At 44.8% G+C, this 20,542-nt stretch overlaps 1 protein-coding gene across 1 annotated transcript; it reads right to left on the reverse strand.

Annotated features, from left to right (window-relative positions):
- Nucleotides 1-10,793: 10,793 nt before the first annotated feature.
- Nucleotides 10,794-11,198, reverse strand: TMEM100 (transmembrane protein 100). Its single transcript, XM_065416276.1, has one exon. It carries the CDS (start codon nt 11,196-11,198, stop codon nt 10,794-10,796), a length of 405 nt encoding a protein of 134 aa, XP_065272348.1.
- Between the last annotated feature and the right edge of the window lie 9,344 nt (nt 11,199-20,542).

The raw sequence follows: 20,542 nt of genomic DNA on the forward strand, positions 1-20,542 counted from the left end.
TCATGGGAAATCTGATGGGTTTGCAGGAGACGGCACTGCAGATCAGACCCAGCCCCTGTCTGCCTCTTTCTGCCCTCAACCTCAACCAAAAGGCCATGGAGACCCAAACACAGCAGAGGGGAACCTCTTGGTTGCTAGACTGCACTTCTCTGTGGGCATGGAGGAGAGTCTTGCATGGAAGGTGAATCTCCACTGCATCAGAACTTCAGATCTTCTGTAAAGTCTTCCTCTGATCATGTGACCTTCACTCGCCTCAAGATTTAAAGCAATACTAACAATATTTTTAAACTAGCTGACAGTTGCCTTTTCCTCCTTTCTTGGGAGACTGCACTCTTCTGGGGCTATTATGAACCTTGTTTTAAACAAGAAGTAAATCTAGTTGGTTGCACAAGGGATGGGGTGGGCTTGCAAAGATTGATTCAGCTCAGAAGATCTACAATGCGACCAGCAGTTATAGGTTTTGTTATGAAACTAAAAAACCTAATCTCAGAAATGTCATGTCTGCCGAGAGACGGTAAAAAGTTTTGCTTTGCTTTTCAAGTCATGTTGTGGGGTGGTGGATCCATAAAAGTTGAGCAAGAAACTCTCCTGGGTTAGTTCCAGGTGGTTTGGCAGCTTTGAGATGAGAGGCTGGCACTATTCTAGCAGCACAGGAAAAGCTATTGCCACTGGATTCCTTTGGGCAGAAATCTCATTGAAAGTGAACAGGAATTTTGCCAGAGGAGGGACTGTGGGATCAGCTAGGCTAAAAGAGGGAGGATGATTGCTTGCTTACAAACAAAGAGTTTCCTTTCAGCTGCAATCCCAGCATGCCATTCCAGCGCGTCTTCTGGCTCCCGTCCACCAGCCCCGGAAATGAGGGTTCTTTTTTCTGTAGCACTCTTGTGCGTTTCAATTATTAGCGTTACCAGGCTCGGCTATTTGCTCCTCTGTGTAACCAGGGAAGCATGTTGTTTTTATTCAGCATCTGAGGGCTCAAGATTTTCAAAAAGTGACTTTTGGATGCCAGAATGAGATGCCTTTATAGAGGCCTGATTCTCAGAGGGCTGGTGCGCAGAAGACCCTTCTGAAAAACCAGGCTCCTTCAAGGTATCCGAAGTCAGGCACCCACCAACTGTGGCACCTCAAATCAGAGGCCAGTTTGGCTGTGTGCTCCAGCTTTATGGTCTTAAGGCTCTGGGGTGCCACAGTGGGTTGTTACAGAAGAACCCAAATTGTGCCCTGCTCTACACAGGGGACAGAGAGCATAAAGAGCATTCCTGCTGCCTTGTGAAAGGACTCTGTCTAAACCCGTTGGGGCACTCGGGCACTGTTAGCTCCCTGGCCTGATGGATGCTAGCTTGCCAGTGAGGCATAGCAACGCTGGCCAAGCATGGAAGAATGTACACACTGAAAGGGCCAGAGAGCTGCCACTGCAGCACGCTGTCTCCAGTAGCAATTCCTTCCTTGGCCTCTCCTATAGCATTCCCTGAACCACACTCCAGCAACAGCTGCAGCTTAAAAACCACAATCTGGTCCTAAATCTCCCTTGCAGGATGGCTTTCATTTCTCCCAGGAAACTGTTAAAGCTACCAATGACATCTGTTGCACTGGTACAGTTTAAGTTACCAGATTGATGACCCTTTCGTCTAACAGCTATAAAATAGCAAATAATGGGTCTGAAAACAATCTCTGGCTGTAAGGGTTTGTTTGTTTTGTTTTTGTTTTTCACCACATTGGATATATTTCTTCATCTGTTGGAAAACTGGATCTTATGTGTGGAAATTGTTAGCTGCCGTTTTTAGGTTTATCATTGAGCATTTTAGATAATTCAGACTCCGATGGACCAGAAAGTCGTGTTTTTGTGCTTGTTTTAACTAGCCGTTGTCGAACTCCCTGCCTGTGAGAGGGCAGGCAAAAGAACAAAGAGCTGCATTACAGTAATAGCCAGAGATAATGCACCACGGTCTCTTCCCAGACAGTGCGGTTTCTGTGACCCAGCCGGCTGGATGTTATTTTAATAGCTGTGCATCCCATCCATACTTTTCGGTGGGCCCAGAAGCCGATCCGCTGTGACGCCTTGCAAGCTTAAAACTTATTCATGTTCAGGAATGGGAGGGTCAGGGCCACTGACACACACCGGTATCCTGCTGCCTATTATTTCCTGCCAGTGCTGGCATTGCACCAAGCACTAACATGACAGGTGGATGGAGTTCACAAGGAAATAATGTCATGGGCCAGTTTTCCAGGAAAGCTGTTAACTCGATTCACAAACCTGGGACCTTAGACTGACGGGTAGCATGGCTGGGCGGAGCACTGGTGGCCTTTTAAAAAAAAATAAAAAAAAGGCTGTTAATTGTTTTACTGTATAAAGTGGCTCTGACTCTTGGAGATTAAACTGCAGTTTAGCTATGGCCATGTGTCTATTTCACTAGAACGTGGGACATTCTTTGTGAGTTTCAAAGAGCCCTATGGTTGATTGTAATGAATTCACCTAGCCAGGGTGGTTATTACATGATGGTAGCACATTAAACACATTATGATGGAATGACTAGTGATTGGGGGTGGAGGGGGGTGGGAGATGGAACAGGGGAAAGGGGGGAGCAGATCTTAAGCTGGTGTAAATGGTGAAGCTTCGTTAACTTCATTGGAGCTGAGTTGATTTACACCAGCTGGTGATCTGGCCCAATGTGTCTTATAAACAAGACTTTATCTTCCATAAACTATTAAATTTATTTTCTCCAGCTGGGCACTCTACACACACTTTTAAAGCTACGGTATCTTTCCGTATTCTTACATATGGTGTAGATATTCTATATAAAAATCAGAGCATCAATATAGTCCCTACAGAGCCATATTTTTAAGATGGTTTTATACAGTTTGGGGCTTTTACTGCACAAAGCACTGGGGTGTGATCTGAATTGACAGAAGAAAGGCGCTTTGTGAAACAGAAATGCAAATCTCCCCATAGGAAATCTTTAGATGCATTGGCTAACACACTAGGATTTCAATTTCCCTCACATGAGAGAGGTGATCAGTCCTCAGTTGTGTTACTAGTGACATTAATTATCTCAATAAGAGCCTAAAATTCAAATCGATGCTGCAGTTTAAGGAGCAATTTCTGCCCTGTCTATGTATCCTTGTCTATAAAGGCTGGTCTACACACAGGTTTACTGTCAGTTAGGGATGTGTATGCAGTGGTTGTGTAGCTGAGTTGGTCCCAAGATATTAGAGAGACAAGGTGGGTGAGGCAATATGTTTTATTGGACCAACTTCTGTTGGTGAGAGAGACAAGCTTTCATGCTTACACAGAATTCTTCAGATCTGGGAAATGTATTCTTGTCACAGCTAAACACAAAGTGGAACAAACTGTTGTGTGTTAAATACTTATGCTCATTTCAAAAGACAATTCAAGGTGAAGTAGCCAGTTAACACCTCTCCATTCAGAGGGGGGGGAAAGGAAAGAAAAAAAGTGGGTCGGGATGTTTAGTGAGTTATAGATTGTTGTAATAAACCATAAATCCAGTGTTTTCATTAAGACCACGGTTTTTAGTGTCTGGCAAAGTTATGAACTTGAGTTCTCAGGCTTGTCTTTTGAAAGTTTTGTGCAGGTTTCCTTTGAGGATAAGGACTGATAAGTCAGATATAGAGCGATTGCTTTGTGAAAAGTGTTCACCCACAGGTAATATGGTGTTTTTGTCATTTATCGTTTTTCTGCGTGAGTTGATCTGAGAGCGGAGTGATTGTCTCGTTTCATCCACATAGCTGCTGTTAGGGAATTTAGTGCATCGGGTGAGGTACGCCGCATGTGTATGACCCAGGGATCTTGAAATGTGAGTTGTGGTGGGTGTTGATCATCATAGCAGTGAAGATATGTCTATACATTTTTCATCTGTTGTTCTGGTAGTGTCTGGTGCCACTTTGAGTTGGTGTGTCCTGGTCTGTGGGGAGCTTGCTTCTGATGATGAGCTTGGAGAAGTTGAGGGGTTATTTAAAGGCCAGAAGAGGGGTGCAAGAACAATTTCTTTTAGGATATGGTCTCTATCAAGCATGGGTTGTAATCCTAGGCGCTGACTCCGTGGGTGCTCTGGGGCTGGAGCACCCACGGGGAAAAATTGGTGGGTGCTGAGCACCCACCGGCAGCTCCCCGCCCCAGCTCGCCTCCACTCCGCCTCCTCCCCTGAGCGCTGCTTCTCCCCCTAGCTCCCAGCTCTTCTCGCCGCAAAACAGCTGTTTCGTGACGGCAAGCACTGGGAGGGAGTGGGGAGCAGGGGGGACATGGTGTGCTCGGGGAAGAGGCGGGGCTGGGGCGGGGATTTGGGGAAGGAGTCCAATAGGGGCAGGGAGGGGGTGGAGTTGGGGCGGGGACTTTGGGGAAGGGGTTGGAATGGGGGCAGGGCAGGGGCAGGGCATGGGTGGAGGCGGGGTGAGCCAGGGGGGCGTGAGCACCCACCGGCGCCGGGAAAAGTTGGCGCCTATGGCTGTAATTGTTTAATTATAGCCTGTAGGGGTTCCAGTATGAGATAGTAGGTGACAACTAGGGGTGTGTGGCTGGAGGGGAGTTTTATTTCCATATTGAAACAAGTTCTCTCGGCCTATTCGGGTGGCCCATTCTATGATGTGATCTACTTTTCTGGTGGAGTGTCCTTGTTTGGTGAAGGTGGTTTTGTGTATTAAAGTGTATGTCCTGGACTTTCTCCTCAGAGCATATTCTGCGGTATCTGACTGCCTGGCTCTAGCTAACAGATTTATTGGTGTGTTTGGGGTAGTCACTGGATCTGTAAAGGGAGGGGTGGTGATCCATAGATTTCTTGTATATAGTCCTCTGTAAGGTTCCATTGCTGAAGCTGATTGTGGTGTCCAGGAAGTTGATGCTACTGTGGGAATGCTCTAGAGAGAGTTTAATAGATGGTGGTGGTTGCTGAAGTTGCGGTGGAAATCTGAGGTAGTTTAGGTCACCTGTCCAGAGGATGAAAATATCATTGATGTATCTCAGGTATATCATTCATTTCATGGTGCATTTGTCCACATTCAGGGATGTGATTGATTAATTTTTGCCAATATAGTTATACCTGTAAAGCCCTAGTGTGGATGCCGTTAAACTAGAATAAAGTGATCTTATACAGTGTAGTTTATTTCAGCTCCCAAACCGGAATAAGCTATGGTATTATAAGCACTTTTATACCAAGGTAACGGCATCCAAAAATAGGGGGTTGTGCTACTTTATTTATGGCAACGCCGTTAAAGTGGCAAAGTCCTAAGATAACAAATTGCCTGAAGACTCCAGGCGTTGTGTACAATAGCAATACAGGGTGTAGTTACAGACACAATTTCCTGTACTTGGATTTTTACATTATTATTTAAGATCCCCATAGTGTTTGCCTGGTGCACCAGAGCAATTCCCCATTAGATAATTTTCTATCTGTGTGAAGGCAACTTTTTTCTTGTGTGATGCTGCCAGAGCTTTCAGAAAGGGAGAGACAAGCAGTTGAGACAATAAAATTTGCATTAACTCCAACACAACCTCACCCAAAACTGAAGTATCATCTGTTGCATTCAACGTCTTTTCATACAAGAAGGGAAGGCATTTTAACTGGAAGCTAATGTTGATCTCCGAGGGGGGCTGCACCCTGAGTTCTGGATTTCTAATGAAAAATGCCAAGTGGAATTCAGTAGAAATTGTTGCGTTTCAAATGGTTTTGATGCAAAACCATGGGGACTGCATGACTTTGGCATGACACCATACATCAAATCCTGATTAGCTCAAAGGGCTCATGGACCTCAGCAATGTTTCTGTCACACATAGGTTGAGTTTTATGTTTGCAGCTTCCTGGTTTGTGGGGGTTCACTTATTACAGATTTGGTTTCGTCACAGAAGTTCAGATCTACTTGAATGTGGTATCCTCATTTTCTGGTATAGTGAAAGTAATAACACCACCACTGTGGCCTTCCCTAGCCCTTGCCACAGAGGGCCCTCACAGCCCTTTCAACAGCATCAGTTATTCGAGTATTGCAACTTGTGCTGGGTAGGTATCATCTCCATTTTACAGATGGGTAGCAAGCATAGAGGGAGGCTGAGGACAAGCTTTTCAAAAGTGGTCACACGCTTGTGTGCCTTTATCTTTGGGCGTGCAACGTGTGTTACCGACACATGCCTCAAACTGCCCCAAAACCGAGGCACCCAAAACCAACAGCCACTTTTTGGCAAAGGGTGCACTAATCGCTAGGCCAAACACACACAGTGCATCCGTGATAAAACAGGGAACAGAACCTAGAACTTCCAGGCAACGGCAGGAGTCCTCGGACCAATCCCCTCATAAACTCTGTCTCACTTCTGAATGGGACCAGACTAAGGGGCTTGTTTTTCCAGGGTACTATCATTTTGCTTGCCCAAAGTAAGGAGAAATAGGGAAGAAACCTTTCCCTGTAATCATGCTACAGAGCATTAGATCCACTTCCTCTCACCAGATGCTGCTATGCACCTTCTCACGCTGCCTGGGCGATTGCTGAGTTCTGCAGATACAGCTGCAGTAGTCTCCCACACTGATACCTCTTCCGGCCTCAGTGTTTCTCTTCTGGGGGACACCCCTCTGGTATGAGAACCTACGCTGCACAGGTACTGGTGCACATCCGAGGGATTGGTCCTCGTACGCTGAAGGTTTGAAATGCTGTCCACCATTGTCTCCCAAAAGGCTACGGTCTAACTGCCCCTCTTAGTAGCAATGCAGACACTGGCACAAGCAGCCTGCTCCCGGCCTGCAGGTGCAGATCTCCCATTGACATCAGTGGGAATTACTCACACGGGAGAGAATAGAATAGGCAGTAGAGGTTTGCCAGGCTGATCACACAGGAAAATTCTGCCTCTGTATAAACTCCTATGGTCAATATGTGCCCTCACTTACCCCCATCCAGCCCCATTCATTTAAACCCCATTGAATTTGGCCTTTTACGATCTCGGGTCCTAGCTTAGTTTGCATTTCGAATTTGCTTTCATCCCCTGTGTGTCGCATGCAAGCTCACTCGTTGATACTTGAGTGTCTCCAAGAGAGAATCGATACCTTGAAAGAACTCTGCTGCCGAGGGTGAGAGGCCTGGGTCTCTTCACGCACCAGTTCTAGAACTGCGCTTTGCCAGATGTCAGTGCTGCTGAGTTACCCTAATGACCCAGACTCCAGATGAAGCCATTCCCTTCACTGCCATCCACAAAAACCCACTTTCAAAAAAGGGGCAGAAACATTATTTTCTTTCCCACGACACCCACTTGGCAGGCCTATTAGAGCGGTGTTTGACCAGGCCCCCCCAGCTGCGCTGATGTTAATCACTTTTCTCATTTTTAATCAGGAAAGACACTTCTTGAATGCACCTGTTCAGTTATTTAGCATGCTCTGTGTTTCCTGTTAATTGTCACTCATGCAAAGGCTTTATATTGTAAGGGGACACCCTAATATTTTTTAATGACCTTAAGCAAAGTGATTGACATTGGACACCAGTGTCAGATGTTCTGGTGACGCAACATGTTCTCCCAGTAGCAGGAAAGCTTCCTGCCGTGATTAAGTTGGTGCTATGAAAGTGCTAAAATGTGTTGTCAGCTTTCCTCTGATGCAAGCAGTTTTATTATCGTGTCAAGTAACCACGGAGTGTAGCAACGCAAATACTGACTCCAAACATCCCCTCCCACATGTAGAGCCTGCTCTATTTAAAACACAATGTGCGCTTCACAAGTCCCCAGATAAGTTAGGGAGTTTAGAAGCATAAGCCCTGCTGGGGAGGAGGGGAAGAAAGCACTCAAGCCACAGTGCCTGGGTGGTATCAAGCCACGATCACTCCCAGGCCAGAGAGTGCCTGGGGAGGGATTCCCCTTACTGCACCTGTTCAACAGGTGTAGTCAGTGCTCCCATCTATGAAGCCATCCTGGCATGCAGGGAGATGAGGGTATGTGGGAAGGAATGGGATCATGCCAGGCCCTTGTGCAGATGCATTTGAGGGGGAAAGGCCTACCTACAAACTCTCTCCTCTTTAGCAAGTAGATTGAGGCACTTGTTCAGTTACAGCCCAATGACTTTAATGGGATTTTAGCAGAATTTAGCCCATTATGTTGATTACAGTGACCAGGGGCTGGGTGAGAAGGGTGGTCACCCTGGCCTCCAATGCCATTCTGTTGTGCTGCTTGGCTGCTGTCAGGCAGGGAGAGGGCACTGAAAACATTTTCCACCCTGGCCTTCAAAACACCTAGGGCCATCCCTGGTAGTGCCTCTGACCCTGTCGTTTCCCCTTCCCAATGTTTGCCTTTGTCTTGACCAACACTCCAGTCCTAGCTGACTTCTGGTTGTCATTTTCAAGCCCATTTCAGCCACTTGGGTCTCACAAAAAAATGAAAATTCTGCCCCTTGAACTGTAAGTGCCTGATACTGCAACCTGTCTTTCAGGCAAACAGAACTGCCATTAGCTTCAAGAGAAGATGTGGATCAGGGCTCTTGCGTTGGTCCTAGATGGAAAGTCATCTGCATTTATCTTTCATGCTATCCCTTGAACATGTTTTGTTTTGCTTTCCTTCTGGATCAACCCACCCAATTAACCAATGGAGCAAGACAACCTTGGAAGATAAAGCATTTCAGAGCACAGAGCTGTGCCAGTGGGACAAATACACCAGAAATGGTCTGTGTTCCACCCAGTTTTGAACAGAAAATGATTTTGTGTAACCTGAGCCTGTAGTTGATGGCAGATCTTGCCAGTTATCGGTGATTAAGTTGCCAGTGTTTGCCTGCCATGAATAATGACCAAAAAATTGTTTGCAAGGCTACAGCCTGTAAAAATATTCTATTAACTCAGAAGGGAACAGCGTGCCAAATAAAAACTGACTGCAGAGTCTTTACTTACTGCTGTAAAAACAGTATAGTCTTCAGTTACAATCCTGTTTTGCTTCAGTCTTTTCAGTGGTGCAAGCTGCTTTTTAAAGCAGTAGATTGCATTTTATCTCCTTTCTTGCAAAGGCCTTGGATCTCTTGATGAACAGTTAAGGTTAGAGGGCTGACCAAAGGGACTGTGTAAAAATGGCACCTTCTTAGTCCACAAATCTGCTCGCTGTGTGTAGTCAGTCAAATCTTTATTTTTCCTCATTTTTGAAAGCAGTTAAGCTCGTGCGTAAGTCCAACCCTAGTCAGGACAGCATTTAAATGTGTGCCTAAATGCAATACTGAATAGGGGTGCTTTCCTAAATCAGGGCCCTACCCTAACTCTACTAGATGTTGTCCATACAACTATAAAATATAGAAACCTCTTCCCCCCTCCCCCTACATCCACACACATCTGGAGAATGCAAGATAATGTAAAAGGGTATTTTGTTTTAATTCTGAGCCCCACTGCATAGTATTAGGGGCTGTGCCTTTAAGGACTGAGATTCTCAGACAGAGTCTGGGCAGGATTGAGTGACGCTCCTGTTATGGACAGCCAGTTGGAACCAGACACCGAATAAAGCAAAGCTCTTGCAAGCACCTTAAGCACTGAGTGACCATAGAATACCACGCATCATACAAACAGTCCCAGGTGCAAGTGCTTGCTACTGTGAGTAGATCCAATGACACCAGTGGATCTACTTGTGGTGCTGAGCACTACAGCTGGTATTGAGTATCTGCAGGATTGGGCCCTACATATCAAAACAGAGTGGTAATTACGAGGCTGATCCCACATATATTTATGTACATGAGTAACATGGGAGTAACCCCATCGACGTCATAGTACAAACGCTATTGCTGACATGCATAAGTCTTCGTAGGACTGAGCCTTATAATTTTGATGTAGCTCCATCTTTACTGAAGACGTAAATAAGGAAAACTCCTCAGATCACGCATAGGCTTTGTAAGTATAGACGAGACAGGGCAGTCTGTGTTCAAAATTATTAGCACAACTATTGCTCTACAAAGGGATGTTGTGAAAAGAAGATCGTGAAGCTCTGGGATTGAAGCTGAAAGGACAAGCTGTCCTGATCACAATGAAAAATGCCAGACTTTCTAAAGCTCTAGCAGCACTGAATGTTTATTATTTTAAATGAAATGTACATTTTTAATCTTTTTTATCAAAATCATCAAAAGTGCTAAATCTGACCACTTTAATTTACAAAAAACTCACTTTTTTTTAAGCTATACTCATACCTCGTTATTTATGTTGGACAAATATAATTACAGATAGCTACCTACCTCTATTCAATAGTAAAACAAGTTTAATATTACTGTTTTTTTTAAAAAAGTACCACTGATAACTCATAGGAACAAACCAAAATGACCTGCCATCCTCACATCAGCTTATTGAGCAATCACAGTTGTTTTTTTCATGTTTGTTTGTTTTTCCCTAGAACAACGCAAGTCAAAGGCAATCTAGCCACATGGGGTTTTTTTGTCATCTGTTCAAATGCTACAATTCCTCCCTTGGTCAGACCTCACAGTGCGTATTATTTTTAAGCAGGTTTCTGGCACATCAGATCGGGTTAAGTTATTTTCTTGTTTGTTAACCGGGCTCCCTTTCCAATAGTATCTGAGTGTTGACTAATTCTCTCGACTGCAGTTATGACAAATTTGTTTTCTGTGAAGGAAAAAAAAAATCCACCTTTTTCCCCCCTCTGTCTTGGAAGAAATATCACTTTTTATAAGTCTGTGAAAAGACAGATGCTAACAATTCCAAAGATGCTCCTAGAGTCTCTCAATCCAACCCATTTTCATTCCAATCCAGTCAAAAACCTTCTGCGGTCTGACTTATCAATAAATAGTCAAATTGACTTACAAGGGAGCTCTCTTCTGTTCGATGTTTTCCTGGTAGTCTCTCTAACCAAACAAGCTTCTCTGATTCGCCACAAGCGCTGTCTGACTCTCTCGCCTTTTGGCTTTCTTGTGCTGTTGCCTGATTTTCCAGCACAAGGCGCTAGAAGCCAGCAAGAGGAGTCCAGATGACAAGAGGACCAGTCCAAACACTGAGATGATTGAGCCGTGGGAATTGAAACTGTACGCCACGGCGGTGACCACCACTCCAGCTATAAGAATGACCACGCCAAAGGGGATAGTGCAACGGTAACAGGACAGCTCCGCTCCTCCGGTTGCTGCAGTCAGTTGGCACTCGCTGACCAAAGGGACAGTGGTTACCACGCAGTCATTGTTATTGCTCTTCTCCATCGTTACAGGTTCAGGATGCTTTGGAGCTCCCAGAATCTCTTTAATGGGCTCGTCTGTCATCTTGTGCTTCTGAACTTTCTAGGCAAATTCTTAGGCTTGACCAGGTTCTGCTGAATATGCCTTACACTGTGGAAAGAAGATGCAAGCATTCAGCTGACAAGTCTTTACTATTACGCACATTTATGGTACACAGAAAGGTCCCAGTTGTGCTAGATGCTGCACAAACATCGCATCTTTGATCGTGCAAAGATTTATGTCTGGGCTTAACTTTCAGCATGTGAGTATTTCCTCTTGACTGCAGTGGACTGGAGTTGATTTTAAGTGGGGGCTACTCCCAGGCCTGAAGTTAAGCACATGTATAAGTCTTTGAAGGAACTGAGCCACAGAGCTAGACAAACGCTTGCCCTGAAGGGTCTTGGGCCAAATCTTGTCAACTATATCTGTACAACCTAAAGTCAATGAGCTGGTGCAAAATAGATGTGACTTCTTAGACCTCAGTGGGATTGCACCTGCTTATGTTATGGAATTTGGCACAGTGAGTTTGCTTGTGTGTGAGAGCAGAATTTGGCTAGTCTCTTCACATTTTTAATATATAGGCATTGCTGATCACCATGGCATCTACATTTAGGCCCCGATCCTGGAAAGACTCAAGCACCCATTTAACTCTAAGCTTCTGAATAGTTCCACTGAGTTCAATGAGGCTAGTCACCTACTTAAAGTTAGGTACATTAGTAAGTCTTGAAGGCTTGGGGCTTTAAAAGAAGGGGGAGGGTCTGATGCATTTTCACCCAAAGTACATAAAGCATCTAGGCAGTTTAAAATAAAAATATAAACTAGCAAACAGTAAGATAACAGCTTGATCCTGGGAGATTGAGTTTTTTATTTTTATAACAATTATCTGCTCTTCCTTCTATTATTTTATTTATACATATAAATAAAACCAGGAAGCTTTTTACCATAATAAGTCTGATCTTTATTAATGGTTTATAAGTTATTAGATTCCACATCCTTTGTACTTTTCTTGCGTCTTTCTTCTCAATACATAAATAGCAGCTCGCTGACTCTAGATCAACGGATATCACCCGTCAGTAGGGAATATGTCAAATAAGCAATACTACGTATTTATTTAGTTTCATAACACAGTGTTGCAACTTCCATAACTGTACTTAACTTGCATTCCTCCTGAGAGACTGCATGTGTATTGGTTCTCGGAATCATTTTATTACAGCTTCTTTGAAAGCAAATCATGACAAGCATACAAAAGGGCCAGATTCTGCCCCCTTTACTCACACTGAGTAATAACTGAGTAGCCCCATTGAGCTAAGTAAGACTTTGCAGAATCAGGGCCTAGATGCAGACAGGAAGTCAGTAAACAGTAATACTATCTATCAATTTTTAATGGGAATTGGACATTCAAATCCCCAGGCGACACTGAAAATCTCAACCTAAATACATCTACAGTATAAACGCACAGTTTTGATCAAACCTATTTTGACGGTTCTAATATCGATTTCAATTTCCAGCCTTGGGTTGGAAGATGAGTTTGAAGCTGTCCATGTAATGAATGACTAGTTCAGAGAATAAACTTCTCATTCCATAGGTCAAATATTTTACTTTTTGTTTGTTTTTTAAATGAACAAAAGTTACTTCTTTCTTTTAGGCTCTGCCACTGACGACAAGTAGAACTGCTTGTGTGAGTAACATTAAGTGTATGTGTAAACTGGTGCATGCTCAGGGCCTTACAAATATTTAAAACGCATCTGGGATTTTCAAAAGAAAATAAGGGAATTAGGTGACCAAATGGGATTTGAGCACCTAACTCCTACAGGCTCAGTTGAAAATCCTGGGCTGTGGGCTCTCTGGAGCAGGAACTGCCCTTGTTTTTTATCTGCATGAGACCTAGCACAACAAGGCTCTCATCTCATCCTTGTTCTGGGTTCCTAGACACTACGGCTATGCAGTAATGTGCAAGGTGACTAGCACAGTGGAATCCAAGTGCTGGGAAATACCAATGGCTGCTTTATTTTAAACTATTCCAACTCTCCCCTTTCATCCAGACTCTCCCAACACCCCAGCCCCCAAATCTCTGCTTGTTTTGTAGATTTGACAGCTCACATTTCTCACCCACTGAGGCTGGGTCTGTCCCCTATTGGCATTGAACAATAAGCTGTCTCTCGAGTTTGAAAACTCCAGCCTAAAGCTCTTAAACTGCCCAACTGACCACTACGGCAATCCTTAATGGGACACGGTCAGCTTGCCTGCAACTTAGCACGCTTTGGCTGCGTCTACACTTGCAGCAAAGGGGTGTGATTCCCAGCTCCCGCAGACACACTCACGCTAGCTCTCATTGAGCGAGTGCGCCAAAAACAGTAGCATGGGCAGCAGCGAGCAGTGACACAGGCTGGCAGCCTCCCAGTGACAAACCTGCCTGGATCCCATGGCTACGCACGTGAGGCTGCCGCTCGCTGTTGATCATGCTACTGCGTCTACATACTATTCATAGTGCACTAGCTCGATGGGAGCTAGCACATATATATCACACCCCCACATCACAATCACACCCGCAGCTTCAAGTACAGAAGTAGCCGTAGAGGACTCCAGAGATTGCGATAAATCTGGAGTTAAAGTGTGCTCCAATTAATAATGAATTGCATCGCATATACGCAGGCATTTTCAGACTGTAAATACCCTGGGTACACATGCCCCTTCTTCGTTTAATGAACATATAGTCTCAGACCCTACACCTGTCCCTGTGCACCCCCTGCCAATTTTGGTGGGTTAACAATCAGATTCGCCTGTTTCGATTACAGTGTGTTTTCTTTCCTGAGACCATGTGGCAAAACTTTACACGCACACCCTTCTGCCCTGCAGTGAGCACGGCTTGGGCTGATCTCCATTGACATCCATGGACCTCCACACAGTCTTTCTGACCAGTCAGGTGCATCTGACTAGACAACATCTGGGACTGTCAAAGGAGGCCATCGGAGTTCAGTGCACACATCCAATTTGCTTGGAAGGACAAGCTGAAGGAATGGAGAAACACCCACTTTTCCCTTGAATCTTGCTGTTATAATTCTCTTAGGTAAGGGGGTTCTCAAACTGGGGGCCAGGACTGCTCAGGGGGTTGCAAGCTGTCAACCTCCACCTGAAACCCCGCTTTGCCTCCAGCATTTATAATGGTGTTAAATATATAAAAAAGAGTTTTTAAATTTATAAGGGGGGGGGGGCGTCGCACTCAGAGGCTTACTATGTGAAAGGGGTCACCAGTACAAAAGTTTGAGAACCACTGTCTTAGGTGTTACTAAAAATTGCCAGCAAAAAGTCCTGGGTCTGATCCTCTGTTGCTCTACCCTGTGAGCTGTGACTTACACCAGTGTAAAGATGTGAAATGCTACTGAGTCAGACTGGTGCCAATGTATATTCAATATGTACCCTTGTAAGTCACTACAGGAGGAGCGGGGCAATGGAGAACATGACTCAGAATGCTGTTTTTTAGCTTTGCTAGTGGGTCAAAACCTTTGTGTTATTTTAACTCCATTTCTTTCGTCTTAAACTTCCCAGACATTATAAAAAGACATTATTTACCACATCTCCCACAATAATGATTTAGCACATTTGGACTTGATCCATAGCCCACTGACATCAGCAGGGAAGTTCCCATTCACTTCAACAGGCTTTTGGATTAGGCCCTGTCATAACTATAAAGGGAAGGGTAACAGCTCTCCTGTGTACAGTACTATAAAATCCCTCCTGGCCAGAGACTCCAAAATCCTTTTACCTGTAAAGGGTTAAGAAGCTCAGGTAACCTGGCTGACACCTGACCCAAAGGACCAATAAGGGGACAAGATACTTTCAAATCTTGGGGGGGGGGGGGAAGGCTTTTGTTTGTGCTCTTTGTTTTGGTTGTAGTTCGCTCTTGGGACTGAGAGGGACCAGACATCAATCCAGGTTCTCCACATCTTTCTAAACAAGTCTCTCATATTTCAAACTTGTAAGTAAACAGCCAGGCAAGGCGTCTTAGTTTTCCTTTGTTTTCTCAACTTGTAAATGTAGCTTTTACTAGAGTGTTTATCTCTGTTTGCTGTACTTTGAACCTGAGACTAGAGGGGGGTCCTCTGAGCTCTTTAAGTTTGATTACCCTGTAAAGTTATTTTCCATACTGATTTTACAGAGATGATTTTTACCTTTTTCTTTAATTAAAAGCCTTCTTTTTAAGAACCTGATTGATTTTCCCTTGTTTTTAGATCCAAGGGGGTTGGATCTGTATTCACCAGGAGTTGGTGAAAGGAAGGAAGGGGGATGGTTAATTTCTCCTTGTTTTAAGATCCAAGGGGGTTGGATCTGTATTCACCAGGGAATTGGTGAATGTCTCTCAAGGCTACCCAGGGAAGGGAATTAGCTTTGGGATGGTGGCAGCGGACCAGATCTAAGCTGGTAGTTAAGCTTAGAAGTTTTCATGCAGGCCCCCACATTTGTACCCTAAAGTTCAAAGTGGGGAAGCAGCCTTGACAGGCCCATAATAAACTTTTTATTTTCCAAAACATTCATTGTACCTCTCCTTTAAATGCCTGTTGCTGACTACCTAGCGTCCCTGTCCCTCTGCTTCCGTCAGTCTGTTATGTACATTTCTAATAAGCATTGTATCACCCTGGTGCATAGTCTCAAACGTCACAAAGTTAGGACAAATATATGCATACTAAAAATATTATGGGAAGAAGCTAACTTGCCTGCCCAGTAAGCAAACTCTGTGTCAAACAACAAAAATGAACAATATGAAACATAAAATCCTCCTTAAAAAGTACCAAAATCACCTACAGCCTGACCCTGACCCCAGCCAACTCTTTGGCAAAACTCCCATTTGACTTCAAAGGGGCAGGATACGTCTCTACGTTAGAGTATAAGTGCACAAATATTCATTTACAAAAATATGCTAAGCCACCTTGAGTTACTGGAACAGAAATAAATAAACTGTTCCAAATGCATGTAGTAAACATACACACTCCTGGAAAAGCAAGGGCCAGATCCTCAGCCCGTGTGAACTGATGAAGATCAAGTGAAGTCAATCCTGATTGACGTCACCTGGGCAACACACCCCGGGTTATAAAGTAGGAACGTCTAGGAAGGGCACACTAACAGTACCAACACGATTGTGCCATTTAGTTTGCTTTTAGTGAATACACGTTTCTTTGTATTCAGTTTTTTTCCAAGCAGCTATTTTTACTTGGGCAAAGGTGTTACAGTAGTTATTCTACAGGTAAAGCTATAGAAGGGGTAGAGGAATGTTTTACTTTAGTATCCAGTAATAAATGTAAGATGAGATTTACTTAAAAGAGCTGAAAACAATATCCAGCTGTGTGCACCTACCATGTCCATCTGAAATCCATCACAGCAAATCACTTGGTAAGTGGCTGGGATGGGGGGCAGGGGAGTTGGTTTTAAAAAAGCCTCCTCTGTCAATTTGAGGCAAAGTCAGGCAGCAGAAAGAGCAGCTCCGGGCTTTGAGGTGTTAGTTGTTGCTGGATTATGGATTGGACGCGATATGGCTCTAGCATGGAGGTTTCCTACAAGAAAAGAGTTTGGGTAAAATCAGCCCTTCAAAACAAGGCTCCTGCAAGGAAATAAGGGTCTGCTCTACACTGGCTTCTGAACAGGCCGGGGGACTGACTTTCTACCTCCCTCGCTCTGCTCTTTAGTGCCGATTTCCTTGGCGGCAGCAGCCTCTTGCTTTTGACCTGGTGTTTTTCCTCTGACAGCGTGCCACCTTCATCAACAAGCATTGGAACCCAGGACAGCCTCCTCCATTAAAGCATCCGGCCAAAGAGCTCGAGGGGAGATGGAGTGGAATCTTATTTGGCTGAATCTCTACTGCCCATTGTAACCCTTAACCCCTCATCCTCAGGAGATGTGGGTTCTAGGCTCAGCTTTTCTGCTGGGTGACCTTGGGTATGTCACTTCACTGCTCAGTGCCTCAGTTTCCCTACATGTAAACTGTGGATAATGATACTGACCTCCCTTTGTAAAGATCTACTGATAGTGCCCTGCTCTTATATAGCTTTATTACACTGAAAACATCCCTTTTATCCAGTCGAACTGAAGCCTGTGTCCCAGTCTGATAAACACTGTTCCATTGCATTTAATATCAGGCTGTCATTTTCTTTTTGGAATTTTGTAAATAAGATTTCTAAGGGCTCAGAACCTGAGCCAGGGTTAGGCAGAACCTGCAGCAGTTCAGAGGGACAGTTTTGAGAGAGGCAGAGTGATAGAAACTGTTATCAACGACAGTAACAGCTGTGAGATCACCAGGCAGCTGGGTTACCTCACGAAACGGCAAAGATTTATGTTCCTAGGCTTATTCACCATTGCTTTTCTATGTGTGTGAGAAGGTGGTAAATTGTTAGGATCATTTTAACTCTGCAGCGGGGCCTTTGAGGATGGCAATAAGTACATGGAATAATAAAACTGAAGTTATTTTTAAAAATCCCATAAATGCAAGTGTGCATTTACACAAATAACTTCTGTTATTCTCCAGAGCCTCAAGGTAATACGCCCATGAATACAGTATCTGAAATACATTTAGCTGATCACTGACATAAGCTAAGATCTCCTTTCTTATCCTCTTGAATAAGTTGTTGTGCCTGCTGCCTAACAAAGTTACCAGCTGAACTTTAGATACTTTTCCCCCCTATGAAACATTTAACTAGTTATAGCATAGTCCTGCTGCAGGAAAAAGAAGGGAATATTCTGAATTGCCTTCAAGTACGTAGTAGGTAGTTATTAAAAAAAATTTTTTTTGCCATCCACTGTATTCATTTTATAAGGAAATCTATTCAAAAACCTCTAACTAACATGTTTGTGCTAAACAAACCATTGTGCCTGCGACATGCTTAGAAATAGATATGCTGGTCTGTGAGTGATCTGCATTTACCCTTGAATATGTTGCAGTGCCCCGCCACAAAACTGAATCCACATAGCAAACTTATTTTCCCCCCAAACAAAGTAGAAAAGTTGAGATGTGAAAACTCTAAATCAAGTCTCATGTTCAAACTCTGAAAGGTTCCAATGTGATGCTCTCTCAGGAGGTCAGCTCCATGCCAAATACCATTGGAGAAGTGCAAATAGATGGAGTGTGCCAGCTGCCACAGCCTTTGCACCTTTTTGCTTTTTATGCAATAGTGGAGGAAGGTGATAAGACTTTTGCATAGATGTTCTGGGCCTGATTGTTGTCCTGCACCTCCTGTAGTTCTTTGTAGTCACTTTGCACTTACTCACAGGAGTAAGCCTGTAGGATCAGGATAAAAAAGGTAGCAGAGGTACATGTAATATACATGCAGGCTGCATCGCAGTGTGGATGGGGGTGCTGATATTGGTTGCTACACAAAATTCCTGCATACAAGAATTACAAAAAGTTTATTGTACTTTTTCATTTCTCAGCCATAATCTTGGGGGGGGGGGGGGGGAAGAATCTGCACTGTATGCAATTTAGCAATTGAAAATTTTTCAAGAGGGAGACTTGACAATATGACATGCACCCCTAAGGTACTGTAAACTAATAACAGTCCTGACTATAGTCAAATATAAGAGACAGGGCATGACCAGGCACAAAAAGGTTTACACTTGCTGTCATACACTCCTCTATTAGAGAAAAGAAGCAACGCTCTCCAAGTACAGGAGTGTTGTATGAATTCCTGATACCAACACCTTAAAGTTAAGAAGCAGAATTATATGCACTACACGTTGTACCTTTAGGGGGAAAAGGTCCTATTGAATGTAACAAGGATTAAACCAACAGACATTGAATAGGGTTCTTCAGAAATTACTCTAAACAACTCCAGGATTGATTAGAGAACGAAATCCTTTCTTTGGCTCACTCCCCCCATCCCTTGTTTGACCCACCCTATGCAACGTTACAACAGGTAGACAAGTTCTCGGTTAACCGCAGAAGAATGGATCAAACCCACCTCTCCCAAGTGGAGCATGGTCAATTACAGTCGGGCGGACTTTGTTTGTCCCGCTGCCCTCCGAACAGTTGTGCCCCAAATCCCTGTACCTGCCTGCAGGACCCGCACCAGCACAGCGGAGATCTGCAGCCCTCGTGATTCCCTTTAGACCCAGAAAATCCCTCTCAACCTCGCCGCAGCTCTGGGTCCCATTCAGCAAAGCGCACAGGCTGTGCGGCTCCCTCTCCTCCAGAACCTCGCCCGAGCCAACCGCCGGCTGCTGCAGCAAGCCCCTGCTCGGTGCCCAGCGGGCTCGAACTTGCCGCTGGGTGCCCGGGCTGCCCGAGCCCAGAGCCTGGGCGCGCTGCTTACCTTCGCCTCGGCCAGAGTGGAACTGGGGCCGCCAGCCCCTTGCACCGCGCACACAGCAGCGAGGGGGACGCACATCGCAGCGCAAGGGAGTGTGAGCAAAGTGCTGAGCCAGGCTGGAAGACCACTAAGGGACCGGGGGAAAGTCGGCGGAAGGGAGCGGGGCTGGGAAGGGCTGAGCCGGTTTGGAGCAGGCGGGCCGGAGTTGGGAAAGCTGCTTGGTTGGTTTCCCCTCTGGCGTCCTTCTCTCCGCTGGGCAGGGGGGGGAGCAGGCTCGGCCATCCAGCCCCCAGCCTGCCCAAGCCTGAGCAAACCTGTCCCTGCGGAGCTCCCAGACTGGCCCTTGGGTGCTAGGGGAATAGAAATCATAACAACAATACTCCCTCCTCAGCCACCCACCCCAACACGGAACCCTCTGAAATGCACTCAGAGACCATGGTGACGGGCACCGTATATTAACCTAGATATGACAAGCCTGGGGAAACAGGTGCATTTTACAGCAGCTCCTGATATCTGACAAATCCAGAGGGTGACACAATCAAATCACACACCCACATACACACACCCCTTGTATGAAGGTTAATTGAAATGTGGTGTAAGGCCAGTCTGATCCTGCAACGCGCTGCAAGTGGCAGGACTGCTGAGCCCTATAGACTTCAGGGGGGTTTGGGGGCAGGGGTCTGCTCAAGTGGGGTTCATTGCAGGATCAGTGTCTTATGGCTTTTTAAAGGCTCTGCCGGAGCACAGTGTGCTTTGAAATCCAGAGGGGCTCCTAACTGGCTGAAAAATAACGTTGGAAGGAATGCAGCTTGCATCAGATTGAGAGCTATGTTCTTAATGCAATAAAGTTTGAGGGTGTTTCTCAATCTGATATAAAAACATTTAAAAGGAATGTCTAGGCTTCAATCGATCGGTTAATATAATATCAAGAATTTAGTTGTTTTTTAATATTGTGGCTTCCTTTGTTTACCTTAGATATAAGTGGGAAAATTTGCCTTAATTGTTGGGTGAAGGGTCTGTTGGATTTTTGTGGTTAAAGTTTACCCACAGCTTACATTTAAAAGGCACTATTTAATCAATGCTTGATAGACCAGCAAT

The sequence above is a fragment of the Emys orbicularis genome, chromosome 13, assembly GCF_028017835.1.
Source record: "Emys orbicularis isolate rEmyOrb1 chromosome 13, rEmyOrb1.hap1, whole genome shotgun sequence".
Taxonomy (NCBI): Eukaryota; Metazoa; Chordata; order Testudines; family Emydidae; genus Emys; species Emys orbicularis.

Coding starts and splice junctions, on each gene's coding strand:
- TMEM100 (XM_065416276.1), bottom strand. CDS start 11,198: ATGACAGACGAGCCCATTAAAGAGATTCTGGGAGCTCCAAAGCATCCT.